The 21759-nt window shown below is 38.0% G+C and overlaps 2 protein-coding genes across 3 annotated transcripts; both read right to left on the bottom strand.

Moving 5' to 3' along the window:
- Positions 1 to 1269: 1269 nt before the first annotated feature.
- LOC114523359 (sodium-dependent phosphate transport protein 2B-like) lies at positions 1270 to 8793 on the bottom strand. Of its 2 annotated transcripts, none has more exons than XM_028544254.1 (4): positions 8675 to 8784; positions 8470 to 8575; positions 8039 to 8311; positions 1270 to 3173 (listed from the first exon to the last, which is right to left on the bottom strand). In XM_028544254.1, the coding sequence occupies exons 1-4, from the start codon at positions 8702 to 8704 to the stop codon at positions 1849 to 1851; spliced, it is 1734 nt and encodes a 577-aa protein (XP_028400055.1). In that variant the 5' UTR covers positions 8705 to 8784; the 3' UTR covers positions 1270 to 1848. The 2 variants fall into 2 exon arrangements, with proteins under 2 accessions (XP_028400055.1, XP_028400056.1); XM_028544255.1 differs by lacking the exon at positions 1270 to 3173 and adding an exon at positions 7211 to 7914 and having other exon boundaries at positions 8675 to 8793.
- Positions 8794 to 15540: 6747 nt separating this feature from the next.
- Positions 15541 to 20725, bottom strand: LOC114523500 (origin recognition complex subunit 3-like). Its single transcript, XM_028544443.1, has 2 exons — positions 20265 to 20725; positions 15541 to 17778 (listed from the first exon to the last, which is right to left on the bottom strand). The coding sequence occupies exons 1-2, from the start codon at positions 20562 to 20564 to the stop codon at positions 15952 to 15954; spliced, it is 2127 nt and encodes a 708-aa protein (XP_028400244.1). The 5' UTR covers positions 20565 to 20725; the 3' UTR covers positions 15541 to 15951.
- Between the last annotated feature and the right edge of the window lie 1034 nt (positions 20726 to 21759).

A 21759-nucleotide genomic window follows, 5' to 3' on the forward strand; every position in this document is an offset into this window, starting at 1 on the left:
TCTTTCGCTGTGAAAATGACATAATTTTATTTTTCGAAGAAGACATTGGGGAAGGTTTCAGGAAATCTTCGTGAGCAGTAGCTACTACGTTAAAGTGCATAAACAACTTTTCAGATTTTTGTCCGATTTATCTTTATACGGACAAATATTTCTGATAACAACAAAGATTTATGATAACAACTTTCCCCCTTCCCCTGACTCACAAAACCACTTCACAATTAAAAATTTGGTGTGAAGAATATATTCACCTTCTGTAGTACAACTACTGTACAAGAGTGTTTATACATGCATGACGATTATTTATAAAATTATAACGCGAATAACTCAAAACGTAAAGTTATGACAAAAAAGACAAAATATAAGTTACATAATGCATGCGCAAACACAACGTTGTGATACAAAATACTAATGTTCAATAACAAACATGACGAATTTATATACGTGCAATTTTATATGATTTAAAATCACCAAGTCTTTGTGCGTGAGCATGATTAATCTTAATGGCATAAAACGGTTAACGGAAATTGGTTAACTTTCTGGAGTACTATAAATATATTCTGTATATACTTTTTAACTATTCACAGTATATTATATCGCTATTCTATGAAGTGGCAGACATACCACAAGCATGTACGCATACAATAAAAGGAACGAAATAATTGGTCTGGTGTGGTGAAACCAGCAGTGTGCAAACTTATGAAATTCAACACTTTCATATTTTATAAACAATCCTATTTAAATAATTCTGAATAAATAACTATGCCTATTTGGCTATTGTTTATACACGCAAGCCGGAAAAATACTGTGACTTTACGTGCAAGGTATATCATTCAAATCAATCCAATTTAACAACTCTTTCTAAAAGTTCATTGGATTATATATCATGAAATATCAAAAATCAAAATAAATTTTTAATCCATTCATATGCAGGTTTGGCATAAGCTACACAAATTTAACAGATTGGACCATAAGTAGCCCAGAAATCTGTTTGTACTCAAGGCCTTGTTACACGGTGCAATTTTCCTTGCAACTTGCAATGCAATTATACTTTTAAGAGATGTAATTTATAGAAGAGGCTTCAAAATGTAAGTGTAAGAAAAGTTATGGATTATAATAAAGAGGCAAAAGTTCGGTAGTTGCCAAATTTACATCTCTTTAAAGTAGAATTGCATTGCAAGTTGCAAGAAAAATTGCACCGTGTAACAGGGCCTTCAGCCTTCGACTACATTGTTTACGCGCGCGTTCAGCTTTTACTGTCTGTACTAATTACTGTATTATATATTGATATTATATTATCAATATATAACACAGTAATTAGTACAGACAGTAAAAGCTGACCGCGCGCGTAAACAATGTAGTCGAAGGCTGAGCACAAACAGATTTCTGGGCTACCTATGATTGGACTTGTTTATTTTTGAAATTTCTTCACAGTGTGAATCGAAATGGCAAATCGTTCGCAATACGGCCGCTCATATTGTAAAATTTACAACGTGACAATAGCCAATATTGTAAAAAAAAATACCTAATTTTTAGAATCTTTTAAAAAAAACAATCTTTTAATACCTACGGCTACGGTTGATGCCAAATATGTTTTATTCTGCGAGCTAGTGTATGAGACATTTCTAAATATTTGCGTTTTATTTCAAATTGAAATTTATTGAACATGTGTTCCAGACACATGCCAATCAAACTATGGCGACCGCGATACGCATGGCCATCGGCAATTGCTGTTGGTTTTTAGGTGAGATGGGCATTATTCTATCGGAAAGATGCAAAGCAAGCTTTCAACATTATGAAGTATTCTTAAGTAATAACTTATTGAAATAAACATTAAATCTAGAAACAAGTTTAAACTTGCGTAATATATGTCTCTTCACAAACGTCATCAGCATTGCTGTTCCTCCTCGAATGTGAACCTGGGCAGCACCTCTTCCAAAATTCCACGAACTTTGCGACCTTACTATCGTACGGTTTTAGTGAACGAAAACAGGTTGGGGCCCACGTCCATGACCGTAGCATCTTTGGCAGGATATTCGGCGATTTTCTCTGCAGGATGTTAACAACAATTATAAATATAGCCAACATCACGATAGGTAACAGAACCCCGAGCATGATTTCCCATCCAGCAACCGATAATCCGAATATCGCTGCTGGAAATAGGAAAAAGCAAAACAACAAATACAGGACTGCAAACCAACGGTACTCGGACGTGATTTCACCAAGTTTCTTGGCGAACTTTATCGGAATGTTTCGCATAAACGGAATTGGGTAGAAGATCAAAATTCCTGTCACATTGAAGAATAAGTGACACAGGGCTATCTGAATAGCCGCATCGAAGTTCGAAGTTGCAGCTAAAGCGGCAAGGATGGCTGTCCCCGTCGTTCCAATATTCGCACCCAGCGTTAGCGGGTATATCCTTTCAATTGTAACAATGCCTACGCCAACTAATGGCGTCAAAGTTGATGTAAATACAGAGCTAGATTGTACTAAAACTGTCATCCCGGCGCCAACAAGGATTGCAAAATAACCAGTGAGGTGCTTGAAGTGCCCTGGGAAGTCGGCGTTGATTGTCTTCTTGACAACGACCGCCAAGTGTCCTCTCAACATTGAATGTAAAATTTTCACAATGCCCAACAAACAGACGCACAGTATAAATAAGGACCCGCACAGTAAGATGACGCCTACGATAGTATCGGACAACCCAGTGTCGTGAAAAATAAATGAACATGATTTCACGTGAACTGTCACAGTTTCGTTTGTTGTTGCATTAAAATACACCTTATCCTTGCAACTCTTTATGAGACTTTTATCTGAATCCAATTCTCCTTTTGCTAGTTCTTCAAGAACCTTTTGGTCAATCTGAATTACCAAGTTGGTGAATGGTTTTGTGATCTTCTTCAGGAATTCAACCTTTGTTTCCTGATCGCCCCCTTTCGCCCCCGACGCATCGATTATTGCTTTGGTCAAACGATACAAATAGCCAAATGCAATTTCGCACGGTAGCAGTATCAGGACACAAAGCCAGTTGAATACATCATGTACCGTGGCACCGGCAAAAGCACGCCGGAACTGGTTCCTCTCACCAGCATGGCCAAGCGACACAAGAATATTTGTCACTGAAGTGCCAATGTTTGCGCCCATGATAATTGGTATCGCATGGTCCACTTGCATAACTAAAGAAAAATGAATAAGTAAATTAGTTACAAACTAATTTACTTATTGATGTCATTATGCAAACTTACAAGATTATTAAAGAGAAATGGTATATGCAACACGCGTACAGTTAAAAGCGTAGCCCGTTCTCAATCCTACACCAAATATTTTTCTATACTTACAAATTTTTATCATACATATACATCTCTACAACGGTTGTGATCAATAATTAATGATGTTTCCCATTTCATTTGCTTTGCCCGCGCAGGCGAAGCTGCCTTTGAAAATCTGGTCAACGGGTATTGACGGACCTCAAAAGCAAAGCACGATTCACCCAGGGCGTTAAAATCTATTAGTCATATTAGTCACTATACTCATGCAAAGTCTCGAGAATTTTTTTACGACTCGCGCTTGTTAACGCTTGTTTAAGAGCCCCTCTCTTGTAAATTTATCTCTACAGGTAAACTTCTTCGGATATAAACGAAATTTAATATCATGTATATATTTAAGATTATGCTGGTGACGCACGGAGGTTTTATGCATGTGATGATAAATGAATGCTTCGTCACGGAATCATTTCTTATATCTGCAAAATAATCCCATCATCCCCAACATTTTCTCCCATATCTGCTGATAGAACAACAACCACGCAGGCAAAAATAACTTTAAATAACTCGAAAAATTACGCAACCTCGGTAATTATACGACACTCGTGAGTTAGCTATTATGCTAAGTTCATAAAATACCAAAGTCTGTTCAGGCTGTTTGTGTGATAAAGGGATGTTTAATAACGCTGGATCTTTCAATTACTGTTCAGAGACAATCGACGTTATTAACCGAACAGTCTCAAGAAGTACAAAATGCCAATAGTTGGATATATGAAACAGAGTGAAATGTTTATAATCGTCTGCGCGGGTAATTACATATATCGAAACCATATATCTATAAAGAGGTATCTTATAAAAGTCAAATACTTTAATCTCTTGCTAAGATAAGTATATATATAAAATTATAGAACCCTTCTCCTTTGATTAGTTTGCAAAGTTTGGTCTGCATGAAAGAATTATCAGCGGAAAACTAAGAGGTAAAGACCCAGAAAATAAACTCAATTTTATCGCGCCGCTATGACGGTGATGCTTTAGCAGATATTTAATTTCTCCTGCGTAATAAAATAGACTCTCTTTGGGGGGCATCATTTCATTGTCCATTCATGCGAAGGCTTGATTTTATCACCTTTCAGGCGAAATACGTTTTTAAGTGATACCACTCCCACTAAGTTAACTCGATTAACATTGAAATGCGTAATTAGGTAGACCATGCTATATTTGCACATTTGAATTAACATATAGCAATGAATGGATAATACCAATGACGACCGCGCATGCAGGCAATCATAACTGGAAAGAGAATCGAAGGATGGGAAATTCTATCAATATCAACTATCCCTTTACTTGATGTTTTTTCTTTATTATTGGTTCGTCCTATACTATTTTTAGTTAAACTTGATATCTTCAGTGGAACGCCTTTGCAAAGAATGCATGCATGGTATTAACCAAGTATCAATAATTGATACAACACAACACAGAACAATAGATGTCTTGAAATTATAAGGTATATCGGAGTTATCCGGTACTTCGTTGCGCTGGAAATATTTCGTACAAATTATCACATTATGGGTCGTCGTCTTGTTGACGAAATATTATTAATTGAAGGCTAAAAATATGTTCTGTTTACGCGGTTATTAGGAATGTTCAATGAATAGCGACCTTCGATAATCGACATCGTCAACCCTCTTTAGCAAAACACGTTAGCTCTCTTTCCTAGACACAAAGTTTCATTTGATTGGTTTGTTAGTTTGGTGTGCATGAATTGAGAATTAACAGCGGGAAAATAAGCCATGGTGAGAGATTAAGCCATGGTAAAATAAATAGAGATAAAATAAATTAATTTAATATTATCGCGCGACTAGTCGACGGCGATAGATGCTTTGCCAGGTTTTCTATTGCTGCATGGTGTATATGATACGTCGAGAATAGTAAAGAATACGTCCTCTTGCATGAAGGCACTGTTCCATCGTCCATCCGTGTGAAAGCCTGTTTTATACGAGTTTTTCAGACTAAGTATATTCTTAAATGAGACAATTCCTAAGCTAACTGCAATATAAGCCAAGTCTGTTTAAGCCTGGTTCTGATATGTCGCTGACAGTCGGCGACGTATTGTATGTGGCTGCATGGTGAGGAAGAAAATTATTCAAAATAACAAAGCACCTCATCAGTGATCACCGACAATAGCCATCGCCGACCGTCGGTGGCATATGAGAATGAGGCTGTATGATACCCGGTTATTGTAATGTTTTAATTGCGATCTTTGAAAATCAATACTGTCAACGCTACCTTCTTCAGAAATTCAAAGTTTAGACGTCCTTTTGCGAGTTTTTATGAGTTATTCCAAGATATATACATAGGCTTCGAGTACAAGTTTAATGCAATCTCTATAACCCTAGCCCAGCATGGTCATCGCTTCTGGAATAGCTACTGGTAGAAATTGAAGGTGTTTTCCCCCACCTGAAGGTGTTTTCCATAAAGACTATTATATAAATAGATATTTATAAAAACTTGATTCTTTTTTTTATTAATTTAGTTACCGAAGTTTAGTCTGCACGTATTGAAAAATATTAGCGGGAAACCAAGGTGAAACTTATTGATTTTTTTTCTCGAACATATACTGTGCATGCCGGGTATGCAGACTTACTTGTTTTTTTTAATCATTTATCAGTAATAGGTCATTCCCTTTCTACTATTCAAGCGCGTGAATCGTGACGGTATAGTTGATAAACAAAGTCATCTCTGTGTTTCGTACAGCGATTAGGTTTAGCAACGAAGTTAAAAATCGTTAATGAACACTGCGATATTGCAACTAAACAGGAATGTGCTATGAACAATATGCACTAGATTCAACCTGTAAGCCATTATCTAGTTGGTCTATTTTCTTGTTGATTAAAAGGCAATTCCATCTCAGTGGGCCTGCTCTTTCATTAATTATGCAATTTGATGGGGGGTGCATTGTTCAAATCTTGCACCCTAAAAACATGATCAGAATTTCTGGTTATGAAGCAAATTACACCAATGACTGTATATTGAACAAAACTAAAGAAGCAAGGGTAGAGGTTTGGTTCAACCTTAGAGTTTTCTGATTGCTTAATAATCTTTCCCATTTTTTAATATACTTCTAACAAACAATAACACACAATAACATATCCCTTTCAGCTGGCTGAGCCTGCCCCCAGAGTGTTAACTATTCTTATCCAGACAACAATTCAACATGCACAAAATCCTGTTTTCATAAATGGGTGTTTTTAATTGAAACAGAGGTATCATTTGTGGAATTTTAGCAATGTGTTGGAACTTGTTAATTGTCAATTAGCCAGTCTTGAGCTTTTATAAGAACTTTTTATGCACATCTCACTGACATATAAGTACATGTTTCATCTAGACCTCAAACAAGCTTGAAGGGATGCTTTTATGGTAGAGTTAAGAAATAAATACACCTGGTCAAAGAAACAAATGTGAAATGAACTAAACTTTTTACAGCAGCAAACCATAGTATTATTCCAAGAAATTTGTCAAGCTGCTAAAATTAGGGTGTGTTAACAAGTGTTGTCCAGACAACCATCGCACACAAAATTTTTGATTTTCATCATTGTGTCTTCACAGAACTGTAGTTGTTATTTGGGGAACCTTGGCAATAGAATTTCAGTTAACACTTAACTAATAAAAAAGGGTTTGATTTATATCTCAATCATGCATGGTATGGTAGTCAAGGTGTGGTATTATAGTAGGATTTCACTTTACTTCGCTTCTTTCTCTCAAAATTATTTTAGGGAATTTAAAGAATTCGCAAAAATTTAGCAACCATTGCACCTATGTCCTTATGTGAATCTGGCCACAAAGGCTAAGGAGAAAGCTACCAAGGGCAAACACAAGATAATGGTGATGTAATATCAAATGTAGACAAGGGTAAAGTCAGAGGGTTGATAGTAATTGAAAATTTCTAAACTGCTCCAGGTTATGTGTAATTAAAACAATATAAATTCCATTTGATTTTCAATAAACTAACCATGAACCCTTTAAGTTTAAAGGCTAGGTAATATTTTCCTCAATTTGGCAACCAGTCAAGAATTTGAAAAAAATTGGCAACCATTGCACCTCTGGGAATAATTGTAGAGCCTGTGTCCTGGTCACAGAGGCTAAGGAGAAAGCTACCAAGGGCAAACACAAGATTCATGTATATAATAGTGCTGTAATGTCAAATGTAAATAAGGGTAAATTATAGATATAATTTTGGGCATTTCATTCATTGAGCGATTCGGTTTGTTTTTTGTCAAAGGGTTGGTACTTGTTGAATTTTTCTTAACTGGTTAGGTGTAATTAGAAGAATATAAATTCCACTCGATTTTTAATCAACCAACAATGAACCCTTCAAGTTTAAAAGATGGTTGCTAGGTAATATTTTCCTACATTTGGCAACCACTCAAGGCAAATCAGAGACTTCATCATATTTGTGATGCATTTGTTTGATGTGATGTTTGTTTTGCCAAATAACCAAACTACCTTGTTAAATATTAACTGCATGAATGGAGAGAAAATTTTTTAAGTTTTTTTTATCTTTGAGGACATATTTGTACAACTGTGTACAGTGCACAGTGCTCTGGGAAAAAGGCCATCAGTTCAAATCATATCGGGTCACATTGAGCACTGATTGCTGTAAGACAAAAAAATAAAAATGCCGGTCGCAAGAATTAAAAACACACGTGTTTATATGTTGTACAATACGCCGGTAAACGACAAATCGAATATATATTCATATCAACATATACTGTACTTACTTCCAGAGGAGACCATAGCCACAACAATCGAGGTAGTTGTTGACGAGCTCTGGAATACAACAGTCACAAGGATGCCAATAACCAAGGCGGCCAATGGATTAACGAGCAAGCTATCTGACGAGAATACCTCGCCCGCAGTTTTGCCACCGAGCAAACGGAACGCTGAGCTGAGGAATGTCAGCGAGCAAATGAACAAATATATCATACCAGTTAGAAGAACGAATTTCACAAATCCGATCGTGGCACGCTTCACCTTTCCCCGAGTGGATAACGCTAAAGAAATTATTGAAAAGCGCGCCATATTATTAAATATTCTACGATTACATTTGACAGGAAATTTCTTTCAGAAAAAGCCTTGAGCTCTTACAAAAGAATGAATGCACATATATTGCGGAAAAAATATTAATCTACAATAATGATATTTCCAATACCTCCCCATGAAATCGTTGTACTAGTAAATTCCGGCAGCTCCCATGGGTCTGCCTTCTCGTTCACAGAATCATCACTCTCCCCGCAAACTACCGCCAATTCATGATCCTTGGTAAGAACAAAAACAATTAACCTTATAGCACGAGAGATCGACAGTGTCTGTGCCTCTAAACAAGATCAATATCACATTTTCTGAACCAGGCATACCTTTTTTACTACGCAGTCGACAGTAGCCATGAATTCCTGCAGAATTTTTTTCTCACAAATCCCAACACCGCTGTTACAACACGCTAGTGAGATTAAAACATAGTCTGCAACGCGCTGATCTATTAACACGCTAGGTAACAACCTGAATTCTGATTGGTTGATCGACACACGTGGACAGTAGGACGTCCGCTGCGTGTTTTGCATGTGAAGTACACGTGAATGCCATGCATCATCATGCGTTCCAGACGTGTTATTCAAATCTAAATTTGTCGGATTGAATAGAAGTGTTTATTTTTATAAACGTGCCTCGCTGATTGTAGCTAATGCTAGTGATAAAACCACAAATATATATTTTCTATGGCATGTGCACAGCATGATTACGAATATTTTGCCGCATCTGGGTGATATTCTATCAATACTTCTTCATACAGGTTAAGAGGGCAATATCTTTATATATACAGAGACAGAGAGACGAAGATAACAACAATAAACTTGGTCTTGGTTTACTTATAATTTTCTTCATATTTGTAGACAAAATGATTTTATACCAAGTAAACCAAGTTTATTGTTTTTATCTTCGCCATGCAAGTTACGTTGCCACGTTGCCATGATAACCCGTCATACGCGCTGTAAGACTGCATGCAAGCGTGTTGATATATATGTTGCCATTGTTTTACACTTTTTGAATTCCAAGTGTCCAGACGGTGTATATAATATATATTCACTGAAGATGATCTCTCTCCTCCGCAAAGGTTTTAGTCGGGTTTGTGAAGGGTTTTATGGAGGAGAGAGCATGAGCAGAGAGGAGATATCACAATTATTGGGGCGATCCTGACCGAGCCCTATAGCAACCTCGCAAGCCAGGCTCTTTTACCTACGCTCCACGGCCCACGCTGCGGCAAAGACCCTGGTCAAGGCTGGTCACGTGATTCTTTTGTTACGCTTCTCCCGTGTGGGGATGGGTGGGACACAAGTAGCGCATAGATCACATCAGTTAAAACAGCGTGTTTCTAAGGACTGAATATTGAGCGCTGTTCTTCCGCAAAGCGAAATAACCTGTGTCGTTATTGTTATTTGACCTCTGAATTCGCTCATCAACGCCCAAATTTAGAAGATAGGACAGGCCTTCGAGTGTCTGTATTGAATATCAACTGAACTTGTGACGATACTAAAACCGATTCTATCGACGATGATACAGTCTACACATAGCACTTGAATCTAAATTCGGTTTATTGCTCTTTTTAGTTTTTTGCTGCGCCACACTAGCTGTATTTATTTCGTTTATTGCGTGAACCGCTATTTTTAGTTGCGTTAGTACAAAGTCATCTGGATTGTGACAAGTGCTAAAAATAGCAGAAATGGTATATCGACTTTGCCACTCCTCCCATGAATATGAACTAAGCGCTAATTAAAAACCTCCCATATTTTGGGAGGTCACATGACCAGCCTTGACCAGGGTCTTTGCCGCAGCGTGGGCCGTGGAGCGTAGGTAAAAGAGCCTGGCTTGCGAGGTTGGCCCTATAGTTCGGTGGCTAACCGAGCTCAAGCGCGATGCATAATCGTGCGCGCACGCATGTACACGGAACTTTTTCCCTCGCCATGCACTGGCTATTTTGAGAACTTTCAGAGAGTTTAGTCTTATACTCCTATATACAGTGATTTAAAGTAGATTTTTTCAAGACTACAGTACCGATACTTTTGTTTCTAGTTTAATTCATTTCTGAGTGATCAATGTGAAGCCCGTTTTTAATTTGATTTTTGCTGAATATTGCATGATGCAACAATTCTGTTAGTCTCCACTGAATTTCGATTTTCGAAGACAATAAGTATGGACCTTATTGCAAAAATTTATATATATATATATATATATATATATATATATATATATATATATATATATACATCCATCCAAAGCGTTAATCAGCTTAAATGTGAGAAATCGATTTTATGTATTCATCATTCTTAACATATCAAATGTCCAAGTGCCACACAATTCATCTCATCGTTGTCATGCACATTCTTACAATGCAGGAAATAAGTATAGTTAAAAATACGTAGGTATATATACCGCGCCAATTATTTTTGGTTATCAGGAACCTACGCCTACAATACTCTGTAGGATTTCAATATGGTTGAACAAAATTTGCTCCAAAAAAAATTTTGTGTTGCAACACAGAAGTGTTTTGTCTATTTAGGCAGTTGTTATACCACATTTGATGCTAAGTTGTTTGAAGACGCTGCCACGCTGCTCCTTGGTTATATTGGAACTTATCTACACGGCACGTTAACAGCATATTGTTCTCTGACCCTGACATTCCGCAGGTTTTGAAAAAACAACTGTTTTCCGTGTTGAAAGACCAATAGGCAATATCGCGGTTCATTTCAATTTATACTATACATGTCCGTTTCACTTTTCTATATATGAACACTGTCGTTCGTTTGTTAAAAATACAGAAGAGCTACCGGTTTTTGGTTGCTTAGAAATATATACGTGTCAAGAGAGCGCACCTTCAGTATATTCGCTTGTAACCAGCCAACCAGGGCGCCTAATAAGAAACCCATTGCTTCTAACTCGGTCGTGGCCAATATAAAGCTAAAGGGCCCTCAGTTCGCACAGGTGCGATCTTTGCTGCGATTTTCGTGTTTCGATATACAGACTACAGTATATTCATCCGCTAACTCGAACTCCCAAGGGAAAAGAGAAAATGTTAGAGTCACCCCGGGGGCTCGAGTTAACCGGAGTTGGTGTCAAATAACACTTTTTTATAATCACGTACATTCACGGATTGTCGCAGTTCATGCATGCGTTTATATTTGCTAAAAAATCCTGCTTTATATAATAAGTGAAATACCGATTAAAGCAGTGACACCATAAAAGTTAACTGGACAGTAAGTAGATATGTTACAAAAAGAACTAAAAAAGCTAGATCAATAACTGAATAATTATATACACCATGCATTAATCTGCTGTTATTTCGATAGTTCCCATGCAGTTGTCAAAATGCTATCCATTCCTCTCACATTTTAAAGTTTGCCGATCCGTATATATGATTCGAAACCATGCAAAGTTCGAGTTAAGGCGGTGTTACACTATATGCAATTTTCCTGGCTACTTGCAATGCAATTATAATTTCGAGGGATGTTAATTAGTAAAGAGTGTTCGAAATGCTAAGAAAACGTTAGCAGATCGTAAGAAATGTTCGTATTTGTCAACTTTAGATGCCTCAGAAGTAGAATTGTATTGCAAGTTGCAAGGAAAGTTGCATAGTGTGACACTGCCTTTAACCGGATGTATTCGGCCAAGGAAAACAAAATATATCATCGAATTAGCGAGGAGTTCGAGATAAGCGGAGTAAATTGACTATAAAAAACATTACCAAATCTAAGGGAAATTGGATTTAGTTCGAGTTAAACGAGTTCGTGTTAGCGGGGGACTACTGTAAATGCATCCGAGTGGATACAGACGTTTAATTAAAACTCATTAATTAAGGAAACTGGCAGCAATTTATCACAAATGCATGCATATACAAATTTATACCTCTTAAAGTTAAGAGTGCACAATTGAAGAAAATCTTAACACACAAGACAATATAGACCTTTTTCAGCGATAAAAGTAAGAGCAATACGACACAACAAACAGTTTTAAATCACCCATCAGTTTGGAACCGCCTCAATGAGTTGGATTTCAACGAGCCACGTTCAAAGATGCAAAACATCATTCCTTATGACCAATAAAGGTGTAAAAAAGCCGTGAAACTGAAACAAGGCTACCAGGCTACGGCCTCGCGTTCTTGTGTGAATGCGGTAATAACCAATTTGGATCAAAGTGATTTTTGTTGTGATAAAATGAAAAATGTGACGTGAAAAATAAAAAAGCAGTTTGATGATTCAATAATTGAAGATGATTACGAGATAGGCAAACGTGGTTCAAAACTTAATTGGTTTGGATAAAAACTAAAAAATTTCAAAGAACATATACATGCTATCAGACTTGTTCAGTATATAGGCAATACACAACATTCCTTTGCACCAACCCATCACATTTCATTTCCCTTCAAATTTTCAAGAAATACTGGGGGCGTAAAAGTGGAGGGCTAATAAAAGTCATCAGAACCTCTCGAGAAAAGGTTACATTGTATGTAACCTTTAGATCTTTGATTACATCCGTATTTAGCGGTCACTCGGCAGCACAGTGAGCACACTCGTATGTGGGGTTAACGCTTGACTTCGGTACTTATTTGACATTTATTGATATTGTTGGCCTGAAGATTGTTCATGCTATAGACAAATTGCATAGTTTGATTGCAACGGTGTTTGCAAATACCCATGCGCGTTAATCATTCATTCATATACTTATAGAAATATGTTCCAGATACAACAACAAGTATCTGTATAGTGTATACATAAGCACCTGATCTGATATAATCGATTTATTGTCACACATTACGCAAAGCTATAACACGATATTTCATATCATATACATACCGTATCGTACGATACACACATCAAGGTTTATTTTACTAAAATATCTCTGAATCTGTAATATTCATCTAATAATGTCTTCAAGTAAAAGTTTCAATATTCTTGAGACGAGGAATGGCTTTTTTGCGGTTGAGTTTTTTTTGGGAGAAGTGCGGCTTGGATATTAGGCAACACTCCGCCTTGGGCCAAAGTTACGTTGGCAAGAAGCGAGTTGAGTTCTTCGTCATTGCGGATGGCCAGCTGAATGTGACGCGGGATTATGCGTGTTTTCCTGTTGTCCCGCGCGGCGTTCCCCGCGAGTTCCAGAATTTCAGCAGTCAGGTACTCGAGGACGGCGGCCAGGTAGACTGGAGCACCGCCGCCAATTCGTTCCGCGTAGTTTCCTAGGTGTGAATGCAGCTGTTTATGTATTGTTCGGTCTCAAATACAAGCATATATTCATTGTCGTTGAAAATTGTCTGAAAATCACCACCATGCATGTTGTCCCTACGCAGATCGTGTTTACATTCTATAATAATAACTATGGACGGGGTTTGCGATTCAACGAAACCTCTACCTCGAGTCATAATCAGTTACTACGTGATTGAAGCAATCGTCCCTTATTAATATACCAAAAACCATCCTCGAGAACAAACAGTCAATAAAATGGTGGTCGTATACACTTTGCAACTTCCCTTTGCAACTTGCAACGCAATTCTACTCCTGGGACGTCTGAGGTTGACAAATATACGAACATTTCTTACGATCTTCTGCCGTTTTCCTTGACATTTCAAAATTAAAATTGCATATTGCAAGTTAATTGCAAGGAAAATTGCATAGTGTAAAAGCGCCTTTTGATGTTAAATCTTCTATATCGTTGCTTTGAAATCCCCCTTCCAGGTGAATGGAACTTTCGAGGTACATACACTACAAGTCAATCAACTATAGTCCCATGCCACAACATTTTCAAATATTCTGGGGGATTTGAATACCCGAGGCCGTGCAAGGTTTAAAAATTTCGGTTCTTTAATCAAACGTATTGCCAATTCGGCTACAGTTAACGAAGGACCCGTTATTTCCTACGTGTTTATGGATTCAGAGACAGTGCATGGGTGCATATAATCGGGCGAACAATAGATACACGTGGTTGATCATTAGGGCGACTTGCCGCAAACCAAGCCAAAGTTTTTGAACTTTAAGTGTATACTCCCTTCTCATGCAGACTCAGAATATGCCGAGAATGATGGGGCAAATACGAGCATGCATATATCTAACCTTCGCTTCTAGCATTTCTCACCTTTCCTTAAAAAGCGATGTATTCTGCCGACAGGAAACTGTAATCCAGCACGAGAAGACCTAGATCTCACACCGTGTAGAGTTCGCTTGGTGTTTTTGTTTCCACCAGCCATTTGAAATAGCAAATGCTTCGGCTTTCAATACGTAATTAAGCTTGTTTTAAACAAGTTCCTCAAAGAAATCCGTTCGCAATCGTGAAAAAGCTTTGAGCTCGCTACTTCGAGGAGTACTTTGTCTTTGAATATGCATAAACACTGAAACGCGTACATGAATTCAAGCCTTTTTTATACCTTGAATTTCGGTCGACTGGTATGTGATCAAAACAATTCAAAATAAAACCTAATGAGGCATTTCATTATCTTATTGTCTTCATTACAACTGACGTAATCAAAATTCTTCTGTTAAGATTAAATGCTTGAGATCCTAAACTCAACTCAGGTGCATAAACTTTATGGCATGTTGAAAAACACTGCATGCATGACCAGACTGGGTAAAAAAGCTATACAGGGTGTCCTTAAAAACCCAAACTATTCAGAAATCACCTGAAATTTGAATGACTTGTTCGCGAATTTTTGCTCGTGGGGATTAACGCAACTTATAAAATGCTAAATAGGCCTACATTTGCTGGAGAATTGAGGACATGTTGAAGGTCATGGTGCTTAAGCTGTAAATTTAAATATTGTTATCTAAGCACAAACAAAAGTCTCACGGCACAAACAAACGCGAACGTTTGTATTTTTCGTCGCCTTTAATATATGCGCCTTTTACTTTCCGCCAAAGATTGGTAGGCGGTAGCGTACCTCTAATGTTTCATTTGTTTATGGCTTATTAAGAGAAAGAACGACGTGGGTTTGGTTTGAGACTTTCAGTTGTTTATTTATTCATTCACTCCCTTCCAGCCAAAAAAAATTTATGTCCAATCGCCAAAGAGATCGGGCAATGCACGATCAATAGCAAAGTTTTTGCATTATCGTGGCGCTGATTCCAGGTCTCCTGCTCTAGGTCAGGCAAAGTGCGTTTATGCTAGTCAAAAGACCTTTTCAGCTTGTAAGCAAATTAACCCATTTCAAGTCACATGGTCAGAAATGGTTAAGTTTTATTGGCTGCAAGCTAATTGCATGAAGGTTCTCCGAAAATTATTCGATCTCTCTGCACCCAAATTTTAATTAAATTCTTGCTGCGTCGATTTATATAAGCTGTACACTGTTTCTATGCTCAGCCAAAACACATGCAACAATACCCGTTTTTGCAACATTCGACCGTCAACTGGTATCCTTGAATTACGTCATTGCATGCAAGGGACCAACATATGTACCAAAGTTTTAGGCGAGGTAAAAAGACCCTGGGTACGAGGATGAGTTTTAAACCTTTACCATATCAATATTATTGATTAATAATTTGACCAAAACATACTAAGTTAAGCTATAAATATACACTTTATGTCAGAACTATATTAGAACACTATATTACACTATATTAGAAGAGTACAAAAACAAGTTCATTATATTATTCTAACAACATCAGCAGCTACCCCACGTCAATCGAGCTACATGATCGGTCTTCCTTTTGGTTGCCTTGATAAATCCTAAGAACTGGAGTTCCGAGACAGCCTGGATGAATCGGGCTTGAAGCGCCTCCTTTTCGTCATCCTTAGCCTTCCTCTTCGCCTTGGCGGGAGGTTCGGCCACAGTTAGGTACGCCTGCAGCCAGTCGTAAAGATTGATCAATCGACCGCATTCAAGATGTAACTTAAACGCCACGGAGATATCAGGCAGGGTGTCTTGAATGGAGCCCGGCTCGATATCGCAGCATGAGCAATTCAAATAGTAACGCGGGTCGTTCAACGCGGTCTGAATAGCAACGCGTGGACATCCGCTCAGGCGCTGCTTTGCAGTTTCTGTTTGGCAGTAGTAGAATGCTTCGTGTAACGGCTGCTCTGCAGGGCACAAAAGATATCTTTGGAACAACCCGTCCAGCGTCGAGACTGCACTTTGCCTTGTTTTCTCAAAAGGTGACTCTTTGCTACGGTTGTAAACGGCGTTTTTCAGCTTTTCCTGTAATTCATATCTGTTTGTGACTGAAGAAACATTTGGCGACTGAGAGTTAGAATTCGTCGCCGAGGACAAGGATGCATTGCTTTGCTGAGAGAGTTGTTCAAAATCCAGCAATGCAGTAATCAACTTTGCGATGTATCCCTGAAAATCGCCACAAATCGTTTTATTTTTTTTAAGGGCAGAGTCAAGCAACTCGATGCATTCCTCGAGAACTGGAACGAGCTCATCTCTCGCAAGGAATGCAGCCATCTTAATGGCTTGTTTGTAGACGTCTAAATCCCTGACGCTTGTTTTGAGACAGTGTTCGTAGACATCACGACACTTCTTTCCCATAGGGTAGCCAGGAAGTTTCACGACCAACGCCGAGAGGCAGCGAAGCACGGGAAAGAAACGGCAATGGTAGGAATTTATCTCCTCTAGTAATTCGGAAACAACCTGTTTGGTATGCTCGTCGTCTAGCAAGATCAAACGGAGCTCTTTTCGATCTTGTTCTTCCGCATATTTCCGAAATGATGCCGACTTTCGCACGACTTCCAACTGGTCGTGAGAAAAGCTGCTAACGACGTCGCCATTCGACTTCGAGCACAGGAGGCTGAGCGGATTTCCGTAGAAGTGATCCATGATGCAAAATTTAAAGCCGAGGATGAAATTCTGCAGGGAGAAATCGTGGAAAAGGAAATTCTCGTACAGGTATTGAAATACGCTAGGACCAAGTTTGAAAGCGAACTCGGAGGATATGAAGACACGATCGATAACCTCGAGAAGGTAGATTATGGCCGGCTGTGCGTGGAACTTTTCTATGCAGAGAAACGACGAGATTGAACGAGGTAAAAGCTGGTGAACGACGACGGGGATCGTGGCGATACCAAAGAGCAGCACAATTGGGCACTTATCCACATAAAGACTACATATCGTGATGAAGTCCTGAAGAGCCTTCAGCTGGAAGCTTTCAAAATCTTCGAGGATAAACACAATTGGTCGTTTTGAATCGCCCCTTGAAGCTTCCCGTAAATCGTACCACTGTTTAAAAATCGCAAAAGTAATGTTTCGTTTCCGAGGGTTGAACTTGGGATCAATTTCTTCATCATCACCATATCCTGCTTCGATTATTTGGCTCGTTGCTTCTTTTACGATCAACCTTATGTTTGAACAGCTTTTAGAGCACATACGTGAAATGTACGGCGTGATTTTCAATATTTCATTGTGCAGCTGAGAGAAAATGGAATCGTGGTCGGGCATGTTAACTCCCGTTATGAACACGCCGGTTGGAATTTCGTTTTTCACAACGGCTGACTAAGAAAAAAAATACCTTAAATATAGCTTACAGTTTATCTGGGGAGTGAGGAAAGTGCCAGTCGAACTTAGTATGATCTATTTTGGTATAGCTACCTCCTCCAATTAATGAAAGCTGAATAGAATTGAATACAAGCTAAATTCAAATGTATGATTGTATTAAAGTGGTTCAGTTCTGTACAGCGATCAGGCCAGCCGGACCGTTGGCGTAAATTCAGTTTTTCCAAGTATTGAGAAGATATGTGTGAGATGTGTGAGAAGATATTATGCAATTTTCACTCGTTTTGAGTTTTTTTGCAGAATCCCCAATCGATCCCGCGCACACTGGTCCACGTAAAAAACCACTCAGGGGACTGTATTCTATCGTTTATTTTAAGATTCTATTTACAGCGTGAGTTCATGCTTCCTCTACGATCTGACTCAATAATGGTATCAAAATTCAATGCAAGCGTTAATTAATAGTGCTATATTACATTACAACGTGTCTTTGTGCCGAATCAACAATGTGTCCTTGTGACGTATTTACAAACAACTAAACTATATTTACATAAAGTGCTCACGTAACTGCTGCACGCGGAACTGGCGGCGCTGCGCGGGGACCTACAACAAGTTTTAATAAAAATTGTTCAGTTCACATATAACGATCAGGCATTCCGTGTGACTAATGTAAGAATTCATAATGATTAGATTAATCTGACGGTGTTACTGAAAAATAACATTCATTCTTATGGCGAGTTTTACACTCATGAAATATCACATCTTGCATCTTAATTTAACAACTAGTTTATAAATACGGAAATTAAAGCTAAAGAAGTAGGTAATTAGAATGGCCAGAGATTAAGGTGCTGTTCCAAAGCTTAATGGTTTGGCGCATTTAGGTTTTACAGTATATGTTGTATGGTATATACAAATGAACCCATAAATGCACAATTATTATTTTAATTGTTACTGCCTCGTTTATAAATTGCAGAAACACATGTTTTTTATTTTTTTCCATGGCACCACAATTTTCACTTCATGATCACTTCCCACTTCCCATGATTGTGTACAGAACGTTTTGACTATATACACAGGAATTATTTTATATAAGCATGCCAGTCAAATTGAGAAGTGCTGAGAATTTTGAATATGTTCTCATTAAAATACACTGGATAAGCAGCAAATTGTTGATTAATAGCAATTTTTATCTAGGCTTTGTATCTTTTTATCTTGCTTGGATTCACAACTACCAACTCTGCTAGAGAGTTTCTCTGGCCATCTAACCCCCATCAGGCATGTCACCACATGTGGCATTCCAAATTGGCTTGCTTGTTGCCAATGTTGTTATTATTGGGTACTGCTGTTGAAAACTGGCAATGTAGATGTGTATATCTGACATCACATACATGTCACTATACCCAGGGATTGGGCAGGCAAAGCTGGGACTTTGGGCCCTTCGGCACATGCCCCCCACTTCAAAGTAACGAGTCTTGATACCTATGTCTGAGATAAACTTTTGTGCCAGGTTTTATATTTTTAAAGACATTTTTAACAGCCCCTGAAGCCTCCCAAAGTCCCTCAAATGTCAACCAGTGCCTATTTCCATTGATGCAGTAGTGAAGTTTAGTTGATTTAACATTAAAGTCGAAAGTAACTTTTCTGAATTTTTGAAAAATTCCTTTTTTAATTCTTAGATATTATATCAGTGGCAGGTTACAGCTAATGTTGTGAAAATTTATAAGGGTTTAGGTGAGTTAAGCCAGTTTTCCACTAGGCGGAATTTTTCAATCAAACGAAATTTTTCACCTCATATTCTTTTCAATTGTGAGAATTCAACTGTAGCGGATTCCCTTCACAGATTACAATTGAAAACTAGTGGAAAAATGGATTCAGTTCTGTGTTTATGTAATAACAGAGTGCTGTCAGATTAGCAATATTTATTAGCACCTCAAGTACCCTATTGATGTTTTTTAACATTAAATACTCTCAACTTGCAATCTAACCAGTAACCAGAATTATACACACAATGTGTGAATGTCATGCTATAGCAAATGTGTTGATCTGGAGATACACCAAATTGTCTATTGACATTTGGATCTTAATACCATGCAATGACTTAAGGTTGCAGGACTTGCATTCTTGACAAGAACTTTCTTCAGCCTTGTCAGCCTCTGACAAATGTAAGGGAGATTTAATTGCGATACACAGGGAGAGAATCATTACAAGTATGTCAGTGTATATTAGATATCTCTTGGCAATTTTCTACTCAGACTTGAGTATGGGGCTGCATGCCTAATATATGCAGATGTGGAATGGGATTGCATGCCTATTGTCTGCAGAGTATTGGTTGCATACTGACCCCTGGGATATGCCCAGTATATTCCAGTATATTCCAGTATACACCTCACAGGGGCTAAATCACTCTTAGGTGCCTTAGGTGCAAGGTAAATAGTAATTCATTGCTTGCCTTTATCTAAAGTAACAACTATATCATGGTGCTACAATACCTTATTTGTGGAGATGCTCCTATTTATGAATTCGATCAGGTTACCAAACACCTTATCATTAAGGTTTGTATGCAATGATGCCACTTGTTCTTCCACTTTGTTCCACGTGTCATTGTAGAGCTCAAATCTCATGCGGCAATGCTCATCTGACTCGCCTGGGCCGTTGGGAAAACCATCACTTGACTTGTACACCTCATGTTTACTCTCTGATTTACGTTTTCTAGAACTCGATGCTTTCTTTGGGCGGAAAACGAAGCACCCTTTTGAAAGCGAGCTGGTCGATATCGCCTCTGTCGCCATTTTATACCATGAGATATGTATATTTCGATACAAAAAGGAGTTAAGGACCACTTCAACTTCAACTTCAACCCAAGCAAATATGATCAACCTGTGGCCAAACTAAGAGTGTCACAACTGTCGTGGTACCCTTACTTTTGCCCCCAAAACATATTTGATATTTTAATTTTATAAGTTATAACTGTACTTGGAGAGGATAGTGCTTCGTGGAGAAATATTTTGCGAGAATTTAGCTCACGACACGCGTGTAAAGTCCTGTAAATCATGGCGCTATAAAACGTGTGCGATTCCCACGCGAGCCGGGTTGCAAACTGCACATTTTGTTCAGTTTTTTAGTCTTCTAATATTTATAGTCTTCTAATATTTGACGTTGCTTTTGTTCAGTTATCAGTTTTGTCCGTCCAAATATTCTAAGAATGCTCTGTGATTTCTTTTGGGTAAGAACCACTGAGCTATATAATAATTATTATATCGCTTATTTTAGTGGTAAGAACCACAGGAGGTTTTGCGATTTTATTCCTTTTTTACTTCCATTATTATCTATGGATGTTGAAGGAAGAAATGTTTATGTATTATATACGGACAAATGTATACATAAATATTGTTTTTTACAGAAATTTTATGAATTAGCTATGTCTTCTAAATGAGGTGGGCTCTTTTGTATATGAATTCCACTCCATTTCCAGAAAAGTTGAATTGACAAATGTGGATAAAAATAAATAAAATCTAAATGGGCGTTCACGTGCACTCGCATTACAAATCACGATCGCGAGCGATAGTTACAAATGTCTTAACATTTTGGCTGCCAGATATCCGTTTTTCCGTATCCGCATCCCACCCGTGCCTTAAAGCTGAAAATGATACCACAAGTAATACATACGTAATCTTGTTGTGACACACTGATGCTGTTGATCTGCACTGCAGATTACTAAATGACAAATTTTATACAAATAATACAACGTATATTATAAAGAATATTTCTTAATTACAACCGTTTTTAATCAGACTATGTAGCTATCATGTTCGGATATTTAGAGTATAATAATGCAAATCAGCATTATTTATTTATCGATATGGCTATACGACCCAAAGCCAAACCGATATACGTATATATGTTTATTTCTGTGGGAAGTCTCTGTGTTCGTAGTATGGCGGAGCAGTAGCGGTCGGTTGAGGGTAGACGGCACCATAGTTGACA

Source organism: Dendronephthya gigantea, unplaced genomic scaffold (genome assembly GCF_004324835.1).
Source record: "Dendronephthya gigantea isolate DGI-Jeju-01 unplaced genomic scaffold, DenGig_1.0 000027F, whole genome shotgun sequence".
Lineage (NCBI taxonomy): Eukaryota > Metazoa > Cnidaria > Anthozoa > Malacalcyonacea > Nephtheidae > Dendronephthya > Dendronephthya gigantea.

Coding starts and splice junctions, on each gene's coding strand:
- LOC114523359 (XM_028544254.1), bottom strand. CDS start 8,704: ATGGCTACTGTCGACTGCGTAGTAAAAAAG. Junction 8,576..8,674: donor TCGACTGCGTAGTAAAAAAG/GTATGCCTGGTT, acceptor GTTCTTACCAAG/GATCATGAATTGGCGGTAGT. Junction 3,174..8,038: donor GGCTATGGTCTCCTCTGGAA/GTAAGTACAGTA, acceptor ATTTTTCTTTAG/TTATGCAAGTGGACCATGCG.
- LOC114523500 (XM_028544443.1), bottom strand. CDS start 20,564: ATGGCGACAGAGGCGATATCGACCAGCTCGCTTTCAAAAGGGTGCTTC. Junction 17,779..20,264: donor GGAGCATCTCCACAAATAAG/GTATTGTAGCAC, acceptor TTTTTTTCTTAG/TCAGCCGTTGTGAAAAACGA.